Source organism: Hypomesus transpacificus, unplaced genomic scaffold, assembly GCF_021917145.1.
Source record: "Hypomesus transpacificus isolate Combined female unplaced genomic scaffold, fHypTra1 scaffold_264, whole genome shotgun sequence".
Classification (NCBI taxonomy): Eukaryota; Metazoa; Chordata; class Actinopteri; order Osmeriformes; family Osmeridae; genus Hypomesus; species Hypomesus transpacificus.
Window position 1 is genome coordinate 1 of NW_025813791.1, and position 12500 is coordinate 12500.

The 12500-nt window shown below is 54.0% G+C and overlaps 1 protein-coding gene across 1 annotated transcript in view; it reads right to left on the reverse strand.

Annotated features, from left to right (window-relative positions):
* Positions 1-1573: 1573 nt before the first annotated feature.
* The window catches only part of LOC124462926 (homeodomain-interacting protein kinase 2-like), a 20205-nt gene continuing 9278 nt past the window's right edge, over positions 1574-12500 (reverse strand). Inside the window, exon 2 of the mRNA XM_047014638.1 lies at positions 1574-3128. Coding sequence (XP_046870594.1) covers positions 2002-3128 — 1127 coding nt within the window. The 3' untranslated portion in view covers positions 1574-2001. The remainder of the gene's footprint in view (positions 3129-12500) is intronic.

The following is a 12500-nucleotide window of genomic DNA, read 5'->3' on the forward strand; positions in this document are numbered from 1 at the left end:
TGAGCTGTCTTGAACGATCACAAAGTCATGCACACACACACACACACGCACACATACGTTTGTATTGCTATTCCTATGGGGACTCACAATTAACTCCAATTCTAAATCCTGTTTTCCTTATCCCAAACCTTTACCTAAAAACATAACCCGAACCTTAAACCATCCCTAACTCCTAACCCCAACTCTTAATGTAGATCTAACCCTAATACTAATTAAAAAAGCTAACCTTAAACCTACTAAAAGCACATAGAAATAGAGCTTGTGAAGATCAATATATACATGTATATATATATATATATTTCAAATATTTCTAAGGGGACTTCTGGTCCCCACAAGAATAGTTGAACAACTGCCCCCCTACCCCACCCCCCCCAGCCTCCCCCACACACACACACACACACACCCACACAGAGATTTAGGTCCAGCTGGTAAAGCTATGGTCAGTGTCAGCTCTGTCCTATCTGCCTGCCAAAAGGAAATGAAGGGCTGATCTTCCTCCCCTCCTCCTCCAGTATGAAAACAGTTCCTCCTCCCCTTGTCCTACCAATGACCCGACAGCCAACACAAACTACACGGCTCTGACTGCTGTTTGGGAAAGAAAGGGAGAGAGTGAAGAGTTGCCATCTTTTGCACTTTTGCTGGTTACAACTCAACTCCTCCCTGCCCCAGCCTCAGATCCCCCCCCTGCCCCAGCCTCAGATTCACCCCCTGCCCCAGCCTCAGATTCACCCTCTGCCCCAGCCTCAGATCCCCCCCCCTGCCCCAGCCTCAGATTCACCCTCTGCCCCAGCCTCAGATCCCCCCCCCTGCCCCAGCCTCAGATCCCCCCCCTGCCCCAGCCCCCACCCTGACAGAGCTGCTCTCTGTGTGACCACGGTGGGACCGATTCTCTCCGTCCCCCTGCTCTTGAAAACCCAAACAGCGCGTCCGCTATGGGACTGTTAGGGAAGCTCTTGCCAACCAGGCAGCAAGTCATCTGGTTATAATGCTGTGGCCCGCTGGTATGGATTACAGAGACACGTTACAGCCTTAGTCTGAGCCCCCTTCCTCAGAGACCTGAGGCAGCCACATGGGGCTGGGGGGTCACCTGGAACTGGGGGGGACACCAATGGCACCGACGGAACCGGACCTGAGGGGGCACCCAAGGGCTGGGGTGGGGGAGGGGGGGGGTACTGGGGGCCCACCCGCATGCTAGTCTCCTTCTTCAATGATGGCTTTCTACAAGAGGTTTTTTTTCTCTAAGGAACGCTACCCAACACACACACACACACAAAAGGAACCTCTCTTCCAAGAAACTATGCTTGAAACTGAAAGTGTCTCAGTTGCAAATTCTTCCCAGGTGCTGTTCCTCTGCAGGAACTTTGAACGAGCGCGCTGTAATCTTCAAACAGCACACAACACGGCTGCTTTATCACATTAAACATGATAAGCAGCTGGTTTCTCAGCAAGCCTGCACGTTTTACTGGCCCAGCCCACAGAGCATGAAGGAGAGGGGGAAGGGTGACGAGAGAGAGAGAGAGAGAGAGAGAGAGAGAGAGAGAGAGAGGAGAGAGAGAGAGAGAGAGAGAGAGAGAGAGAGAGAGAGAGAGAGAGAGAGAGAGAGAGAGAGCCAGCAGCCTTGCACAGTTCATGAGACTGGCACAGACCTCCAGCACAAACACTGAGGCCAACTAGGAAAGCATTCCTCTAAACACAAGGCTCACATGATCCATAAAACACTATGGTACAGCAAGTTCCTGTGAGAGAACATACATCTTCTCTCTTGGACTTCCATCTGTTGACACATCCCAGCCGTAGCAGCAGAGTCAAGAGAGGCTGTTTACGACACGGAAGTGGAACAACTGGACAGAGATCACCCCCCCCCCCCCACAGACCACACATATGTACCAGTTTAGACTGCAGAACATTTCCCTAAAGTTCTAATGCTCATGTTTTGGCACTTTAGATGTCAGGGAGGGTCTTGTCAGTTGGTTCTCACGATGCACCAGGTGGGCAAAGCTCCTACCTGTAGTATCTGGACTGCAGGTAGGTGGAGCAGACCGCCTTGGAGACGTGGCTGGCCGAGCCAAAGTCTATAACCTTGACCCTGTAGGGCTGTCTGGAGGGGTCCACCAGCATGATGTTTTCGGGCTTCAGGTCGGCGTGGATCAGGCCCAGGCTCTTCAGCTTCATCAGGGCCGTGGACACCTGCTGCAGGACGGGCCGGATGTACTTGAGAGGCAGCGGGCTGAACTTGTTCTGCTTGAGGAAGTCGTAGAGGTTCTGCTCCAGCATCTCAAACACCAGGCACGTGTGGTTCTTGTGCTGGAAGCACTCGTACGCGCGCACAAAGTTATAGTCGTCTGCGCTCTCCGTGCTCAGCCTGGCCAGGATGCTGACCTCGATCTGACCCTGCCTCGCGTACGACGGATGGTTCTTCAGGATCTTGATGGCCACGATCTCGTTTGTGCCCCTCTTCCAGCACTTGACCACCTGGCCGAAGGTTCCCCTGCCCAGGAACTCCAGCACCTCATAAGTGTTGGTCATGGAGCAGAGGACCTCGTGCTGCACCAGCTGGTAATCCCCCTCGCTGTTGGCACCGCTTGTCTTCGAGGTGGCGGTGGAGGTGGCGGTCGCCGTGGCCACCGCGGCCCCGCTGGCTGCGTTCTGGATCATGGGCTGGCCGTGCTCCTCCACGATGGTCACGCTGCTGTTGTGGTCGAGCTCCTCACTCTTGCGCTTAAGGCCGCATCGCTGGTAGGTGTCCAGCAGACTCACGGTGCTGCGTCGGGTCAGGTTGTGAACCGTCCCTCCGCCACTACTGGCCCCACTTCCACCACCGCTTCCGCTACTCGCCAGCAGGGGGGCGCCGGGGAGCCCTGAGTTGCTGCAGGAGGACGCCACCAGGATGTGGGCGGCGCTGGCCGGGAGGAGGAGGGTGTGTTCGCAGGGCAGGGTGGAGCTGGACAGGCCCTGGGGGTCTGAGCTGCTGGCGCAGGTCTGGCTGTTGTGGCTGTAGACTTTGCTGTGCGATCCGTAGCCGGTCATATCCCAGACGGAACTCTGCTCCACCTTCAGTCTTTTCACGCTAAAGAAGGCACTTGACTGGAGAGTGTGAGGAGGAAAGACTTGCACTTGCGAGGCCATACCTATGGAGAGGAGGAGGGGAGGAGGGGATGGGGGAGGAGGGAGAAAGCGAGAGGTTAGGAATGTGTGACAGTGTCTGAAACACGAGTGGCAGCTTTAAATAAAGACAGCTAGGGTCACTGCAGGTCACGCACACGGGGACACACACGCAAACACACGCACACTCACACAAACACACACACACACAAACACATGCACACTCACACAAACACACACACACACAAACAATGCACACTCACACAAACACACACACAAACACATGCACACTCACACAAACACAGCATTCATGGTGACATCTACATTTTCCTTATTCAACACATGTATAATCTGCAGCATACTGTAACATGTAAGGAAAACAGAGACCTATCTGTGAAAGCATACCATCTGTTTTCCATAGCCTGGGGCGACTTGGAATGACGTCTGATTTCAAAAAGAGAGGAATGTGTGTCCCACTCTACATATCGGTACATAACGAATGCGTCACATGTTGTGACTAGAATTGGAAGTTGTTTATTTTTTTTTACTTAAAGTCACTTAGTAAAAGGTACTGTTTGTATGATCAGGATACTTCCTCTAAAGGCCTATAAGACAGAAGGATATTGCTGGCTGGACAGTAGAGGCACTGTGTGCCAGGGGAAGTCCTAGTTGGTATCTGCAGTTCCTAATGTGGTGTGAGCCAGATCTAAACCCCAACAGCAGACCTGAGACAGGGCTCCAGATCTACACCCCAACAGCAGACCTGAGACAGGGCTCCAGATCTACACCCCAACAGCAGACCTGAGACAGGGCTCCAGATCTACACCCCAACAGCAGAACTGAGACAGGGCTCCAGATCTACACCCCAACAGCAGACCTGAGACAGGGCTCCAGATCTACACCCCAACAGCAGAACTGAGACAGGGCTCCAGATCTACACCCCAACAGCAGACCTGAGACAGTGCTCCAGATCTAAACCCCAACAGCAGACCTGAGACAGGGCTCCAGATCTACACCCCAACAGCAGACCTGAGACAGGGCTCCAGATCTACACCCCAACAGCAGAACTGAGACAGGGCTCCAGATCTACACCCCAACAGCAGACCTGAGACAGGGCTCCAGATCTACACCCCAACAGCAGACCTGAGACAGGGCTCCAGATCTACACCCCAACAGCAGACCTGAGACAGTGCTCCAGATCTAAACCCCAACAGCAGACCTGAGACAGGGCTCCAGATCTACACCCCAACAGCAGACCTGAGACAGGGCTCCAGATCTACACACCAACAGCAGACCTGAGACAGGGCTCCAGATCTAAACCCCAACAGCAGACCTGAGACAGGGCTCCAGATCTACACCCCAACAGCAGAACTGAGACAGTGCTCCAGATCTACACCCCAACAGCAGACCTGAGACAGGGCTCCAGATCTACACCCCAACAGCAGAACTGAGACAGGGCTCCAGATCTACACCCCAACAGCAGACCTGAGACAGTGCTCCAGATCTAAACCCCAACAGCAGACCTGAGACAGGGCTCCAGATCTACACCCCAACAGCAGACCTGAGACAGGGCTCCAGATCTACACCCCAACAGCAGAACTGAGACAGGGCTCCAGATCTACACCCCAACAGCAGACCTGAGACAGGGCTCCAGATCTACACCCCAACAGCAGACCTGAGACAGGGCTCCAGATCTACACCCCAACAGCAGACCTGAGACAGTGCTCCAGATCTAAACCCCAACAGCAGACCTGAGACAGGGCTCCAGATCTACACCCCAACAGCAGACCTGAGACAGGGCTCCAGATCTACACCCCAACAGCAGACCTGAGACAGGGCTCCAGATCTAAACCCCAACAGCAGACCTGAGACAGCTCCAGATCTACACCCCAACAGCAGCAGACCTGAGACAGGGAGATCTACACCCCAACACAGAACTGCTCCAGATCTACACCCCAACAGCAGACCTGAGACAGGGCTCCAGATCTACACCCCAACAGCAGACTGAGACAGGGCTCCAGATCTACACCCCAACAGCAGACCTGAGACAGGGCTCCAGATCTAAACCCCAACAGCAAGAACTGAGACAAGGGCTCCAGATCTAAAACCCCAACAGCAGACTGAGACAGGCTCCAGATCTACAACCCCAACAGCAGACCTGAGACAGGGCTCCAGATCTACACCCCAACAGCAGCAGATCCTGAGAAAGGGGAGATCTACACCCCAACACAGATCTGCTCCAGATCTACACCCCAACAGCAGAACTGAGACAGTGCTCCAGATCTACACCCCAACAGCAGAACTGAGACAGTGCTCCAGATCTACACCCCAACAGCAGAACTGAGACCAGAGCAGAAACTGAGACAGGGCTCCAGATCTACCCCAACAGCAGACCTGAGACAGGGCTCCAGATCTACACCCCAACAGCAGAACTGAGACAGTGAGACAGGGGCTCCAGATCTACACCCCAACAGCAGACCTGAGACTGAGACAGTGCTCCAGATCTACACCCCAACACAGAGCAGACCTGCTCCAGATCTACACCCCAACAGCAGACCTGAGACAGGGCTCCAGATCTACACCCCAACAGCAGAACTGAGACAGTGCTCCAGATCTACACCCCAACAGCAGAACTGAGACAGTGCTCCAGATCTACACCAGACCTGAGACAGGGCTCCAGATCTAAACCCCAACAACAGACTGAGACAGGGCTCCAGATCTACACCCCAACAGCAGACCTGAGACAGGGCTCCAGATCTACACCCCAACAGCAGACCTGAGACAGGGCTCCAGATCTACACCCCAACAGCAGACCTGAGACAGGGCTCCAGATCTACACCCCAACAGCAGACCTGAGACAGGGCTCCAGATCTAAACCCCAACAGCAGACCTGAGACAGGGCTCCAGATCTAAACCCCAACAGCAGAACTGAGACAGTGCTCCAGATCTACACCCCAACAGCAGACCTGAGACAGGGCTCCAGATCTACACCCCAACAGCAGAACTGAGACAGGGCTCCAGATCTACACCCCAACAGCAGACCTGAGACAGGGCTCCAGATCTACACCCCAACAGCAGACCTGAGACAGGGCTCCAGATCTAAACCCCAACAGCAGAACTGAGACAGTGCTCCAGATCTAAACCCCAACAGCAGACCTGAGACAGGGCTCCAGATCTAAACCCCAACAGCAGACCTGAGACAGGGCTCCAGATCTAAACCCCAACAGCAGACCTGAGACAGGGCTCCAGATCTACACCCCAACAGCAGACCTGAGACAGGGCTCCAGATCTACACCCCAACAGCAGACCTGAGACAGGGCTCCAGATCTACACCCCAACAGCAGATCTGAGACAGGGCTCCAGATCTACACCCCAACAGCAGAACTGAGACAGTGCTCCAGATCTACACCCCAACAGCAGAACTGAGACAGGGCTCCAGATCTACACCCCAACAGCAGAACTGAGACAGTGCTCCAGATCTACACCCCAACAGCAGAACTGAGACAGTGCTCCAGATCTACACCCCAACAGCAGAACTGAGACAGGGCTCCAGATCTACACCCCAACAGCAGACCTGAGACAGGGCTCCAGATCTAAACCCCAACAGCAGAACTGAGACAGTGCTCCAGATCTACACCCCAACAGCAGAACTGAGACAGGGCTCCAGATCTACACCCCAACAGCAGACCTGAGACAGGGCTCCAGATCTAAACCCCAACAGCAGACCTGAGACAGTGCTCCAGATCTAAACCCCAACAGCAGACCTGAGACAGTGCTCCAGATCTACACCCCAACAGCAGACCTGAGACAGGGCTCCAGATCTACACCCCAACAGCAGACCTGAGACAGTGCTCCAGATCTAAACCCCAACAGCAGACCTGAGACAGAGCTCCAGATCTACACCCCAACAGCAGACCTGAGACAGTGCTCCAGATCTAAACCCCAACAGCAGACCTGAGACAGGGCTCCAGATCTACACCCCAACAGCAGAACTGAGACAGGGCTCCAGATCTACACCCCAACAGCAGACCTGAGACAGTGCTCCAGATCTAAACCCCAACAGCAGACCTGAGACAGGGCTCCAGATCTAAACCCCAACAGCAGACCTGAGACAGTGCTCCAGATCTAAACCCCAACAGCAGACCTGAGACAGGGCTCCAGATCTACACCCCAACAGCAGACCTGAGACAGGGCTCCAGATCTAAACCCCAACAACAGACCTGAGACAGGGCTCCAGATCTAAACCCCAACAGCAGACCTGAGACAGTGCTCCAGATCTACACCCCAACAGCAGACCTGAGACAGTGCTCCAGATCTACACCCCAACAGCAGACCTGAGACAGTGCTCCAGATCTAAACCCCAACAGCAGACCTGAGACAGTGCTCCAGATCTACACCCCAACAGGAGACCTGAGACAGTGCTCCAGATCTACACCCCAACAGGAGACCTGAGACAGGGCTCCAGATCTAAACCCCAACAGCAGACCTGAGACAGTGCTCCAGATCTACACCCCAACAGGAGACCTGAGACAGTACTCCAGATCTAAACCCCAACAGCAGACCTGAGACAGGGCTCCAGATCTAAACCCCAACAGCAGACCTGAGACAGGGCTCCAGATCTACACCCCAACAGCAGACCTGAGACAGGGCTCCAGATCTACACCCCAACAGCAGAACTGAGACAGTGCTCCAGATCTAAACCCCAACAGCAGACCTGAGACAGGGCTCCAGATCTAAACCCCAACAGCAGAACTGAGACAGTGCTCCAGATCTAAACCCCAACAGCAGACCTGAGACAGGGCTCCAGATCTAAACCCCAACAGCAGACCTGAGACAGTGCTCCAGATCTAAACCCCAACAGCAGAACTGAGACAGTGCTCCAGATCTAAACCCCAACAGCAGAACTGAGACAGTGCTCCAGATCTACACCCCAACAGCAGAACTGAGACAGGGCTCCAGATCTAAACCCCAACAGCAGACCTGAGACAGTGCTCCAGATCTAAACCCCAACAGCAGAACTGAGACAGTGCTCCAGATCTAAACCCCAACAGCAGAACTGAGACAGTGCTCCAGATCTAAACCCCAACAGCAGAACTGAGACAGTGCTCCAGATCTAAACCCCAACAGCAGACCTGAGACAGGGCTCCAGATCTACACCCCAACAGCAGACCTGAGACAGGGCTCCAGATCTAAACCCCAACAGCAGAACTGAGACAGGGCTCCAGATCTAAACCCCAACAGCAGACCTGAGACAGGGCTCCAGATCTAAACCCCAACAGCAGACCTGAGACAGTGCTCCAGATCTAAACCCCAACAGCAGACCTGAGACAGTGCTCCAGATCTACACCCCAACAGCAGACCTGAGACAGTGCTCCAGATCTACACCCCAACAGCAGACCTGAGACAGTGCTCCAGATCTAAACCCCAACAGCAGACCTGAGACAGTGCTCCAGATCTACACCCCAACAGGAGACCTGAGACAGTGCTCCAGATCTACACCCCAACAGGAGACCTGAGACAGGGCTCCAGATCTAAACCCCAACAGCAGACCTGAGACAGTGCTCCAGATCTACACCCCAACAGGAGACCTGAGACAGTGCTCCAGATCTAAACCCCAACAGCAGACCTGAGACAGGGCTCCAGATCTAAACCCCAACAGCAGACCTGAGACAGGGCTCCAGATCTACACCCCAACAGCAGACCTGAGACAGGGCTCCAGATCTACACCCCAACAGCAGAACTGAGACAGTGCTCCAGATCTAAACCCCAACAGCAGACCTGAGACAGGGCTCCAGATCTAAACCCCAACAGCAGAACTGAGACAGTGCTCCAGATCTAAACCCCAACAGCAGACCTGAGACAGGGCTCCAGATCTAAACCCCAACAGCAGACCTGAGACAGTGCTCCAGATCTAAACCCCAACAGCAGAACTGAGACAGTGCTCCAGATCTAAACCCCAACAGCAGAACTGAGACAGTGCTCCAGATCTACACTCCAACAGCAGAACTGAGACAGGGCTCCAGATCTAAACCCCAACAGCAGAACTGAGACAGTGCTCCAGATCTAAACCCCAACAGCAGAACTGAGACAGTGCTCCAGATCTAAACCCCAACAGCAGAACTGAGACAGTGCTCCAGATCTAAACCCCAACAGCAGAACTGAGACAGTGCTCCAGATCTAAACCCCAACAGCAGAACTGAGACAGTGCTCCAGATCTAAACCCCAACAGCAGAACTGAGACAGTGCTCCAGATCTAAACCCCAACAGCAGAACTGAGACAGTGCTCCAGATCTAAACCCCAACAGCAGACCTGAGACAGGGCTCCAGATCTACACCCCAACAGCAGACCTGAGACAGGGCTCCAGATCTAAACCCCAACAGCAGAACTGAGACAGGGCTCCAGATCTAAACCCCAACAGCAGACCTGAGACAGGGCTCCAGATCTACACCCCAACAGCAGACCTGAGACAGTGCTCCAGATCTAAACCCCAACAGCAGAACTGAGACAGTGCTCCAGATCTAAACCCCAACAGCAGACCTGAGACAGTGCTCCAGATCTACACCCCAACAGCAGACCTGAGACAGTGCTCCAGATCTACACCCCAACAGCAGACCTGAGACAGTGCTCCAGATCTAAACCCCAACAGCAGACCTGAGACAGTGCTCCAGATCTACACCCCAACAGGAGACCTGAGACAGTGCTCCAGATCTACACCCCAACAGGAGACCTGAGACAGGGCTCCAGATCTAAACCCCAACAGCAGACCTGAGACAGTGCTCCAGATCTACACCCCAACAGGAGACCTGAGACAGTGCTCCAGATCTAAACCCCAACAGCAGACCTGAGACAGGGCTCCAGATCTAAACCCCAACAGCAGACCTGAGACAGGGCTCCAGATCTACACCCCAACAGCAGACCTGAGACAGGGCTCCAGATCTACACCCCAACAGCAGAACTGAGACAGTGCTCCAGATCTAAACCCCAACAGCAGACCTGAGACAGGGCTCCAGATCTAAACCCCAACAGCAGAACTGAGACAGTGCTCCAGATCTAAACCCCAACAGCAGACCTGAGACAGGGCTCCAGATCTAAACCCCAACAGCAGACCTGAGACAGTGCTCCAGATCTAAACCCCAACAGCAGAACTGAGACAGTGCTCCAGATCTAAACCCCAACAGCAGAACTGAGACAGTGCTCCAGATCTACACTCCAACAGCAGAACTGAGACAGGGCTCCAGATCTAAACCCCAACAGCAGAACTGAGACAGTGCTCCAGATCTAAACCCCAACAGCAGAACTGAGACAGTGCTCCAGATCTAAACCCCAACAGCAGAACTGAGACAGTGCTCCAGATCTAAACCCCAACAGCAGAACTGAGACAGTGCTCCAGATCTAAACCCCAACAGCAGACCTGAGACAGGGCTCCAGATCTACACCCCAACAGCAGACCTGAGACAGGGCTCCAGATCTAAACCCCAACAGCAGAACTGAGACAGGGCTCCAGATCTAAACCCCAACAGCAGACCTGAGACAGGGCTCCAGATCTACACCCCAACAGCAGACCTGAGACAGTGCTCCAGATCTAAACCCCAACAGCAGAACTGAGACAGTGCTCCAGATCTACACCCCAACAGCGGACCTGAGACAGGGCTCCAGATCTACACCCCAACAGCAGAACTGAGACAGGGCTCCAGATCTAAACCCCAACAGCAGACCTGAGACAGGGCTCCAGATCTAAACCCCAACAGCAGAACTGAGACAGTGCTCCAGATCTACACCCCAACAGCAGACCTGAGACAGTGCTCCAGATCTAAACCCCAACAGCAGAACTGAGACAGTGCTCCAGATCTACACCCCAACAGCAGAACTGAGACAGTGCTCCAGATCTACACCCCAACAGCAGAACTGAGACAGTGCTCCAGATCTACACCCCAACAGCAGACCTGAGACAGTGCTCCAGATCTAAACCCCAACAGCAGAACTGAGACAGTGCTCCAGATCTACACCCCAACAGCAGACCTGAGACAGGGCTCCAGATCTAAACCCCAACAGCAGAACTGAGACAGTGCTCCAGATCTACACCCCAACAGCAGACCTGAGACAGTGCTCCAGATCTACACCCCAACAGCAGAACTGAGACAGGGCTCCAGATCTACACCCCAACAGCAGAACTGAGACAGTGCTCCAGATCTAAACCCCAACAGCAGAACTGAGACAGTGCTCCAGATCTAAACCCCAACAGCAGACCTGAGACAGGGCTCCAGATCTACACCCCAACAGCAGACCTGAGACAGTGCTCCAGATCTACACCCCAACAGCAGACCTGAGACAGTGCTCCAGATCTAAACCCCAACAGCAGAACTGAGACAGTGCTCCAGATCTACACCCCAACAGCAGACCTGAGACAGGGCTCCAGATCTAAACCCCAACAGCAGAACTGAGACAGTGCTCCAGATCTACACCCCAACAGCAGACCTGAGACAGTGCTCCAGATCTACACCCCAACAGCAGAACTGAGACAGGGCTCCAGATCTACACCCCAACAGCAGACCTGAGACAGTGCTCCAGATCTAAACCCCAACAGCAGAACTGAGACAGTGCTCCAGATCTAAACCCCAACAGCAGACCTGAGACAGGGCTCCAGATCTACACCCCAACAGCAGACCTGAGACAGTGCTCCAGATCTACACCCCAACAGCAGACCTGAGACAGTGCTCCAGATCTAAACCCCAACAGCAGAACTGAGACAGTGCTCCAGATCTACACCCCAACAGCAGAACTGAGACAGTGCTCCAGATCTACACCCCAACAGCAGACCTGAGACAGTGCTCCAGATCTAAACCCCAACAGCAGAACTGAGACAGTGCTCCAGATCTACACCCCAACAGCAGAACTGAGACAGTGCTCCAGATCTACACCCCAACAGCAGAACTGAGACAGTGCTCCAGATCTAAACCCCAACAGCAGAACTGAGACAGTGCTCCAGATCTACACCCCAACAGCAGAACTGAGACAGTGCTCCAGATCTAAACCCCAACAGCAGAACTGAGACAGTGCTCCAGATCTACACCCCAACAGCAGACCTGAGACAGGGCTCCAGATCTAAACCCCAACAGCAGAACTGAGACAGTGCTCCAGATCTACACCCCAACAGCAGACCTGAGACAGGGCTCCAGATCTAAACCCCAACAGCAGAACTGAGACAGTGCTCCAGATCTACACCCCAACAGCAGACCTGAGACAGGGCTCCAGATCTACACCCCAACAGGAGACCTGAGACAGGGCTCCAGATCTACACCCCAACAGCAGACCTGAGACAGTGCTCCAGATCTACACCCCAACAGCAGACCTGAGACAGGGCTCCAGATCTACACCCCAACAGGAGACCTGAGACAGG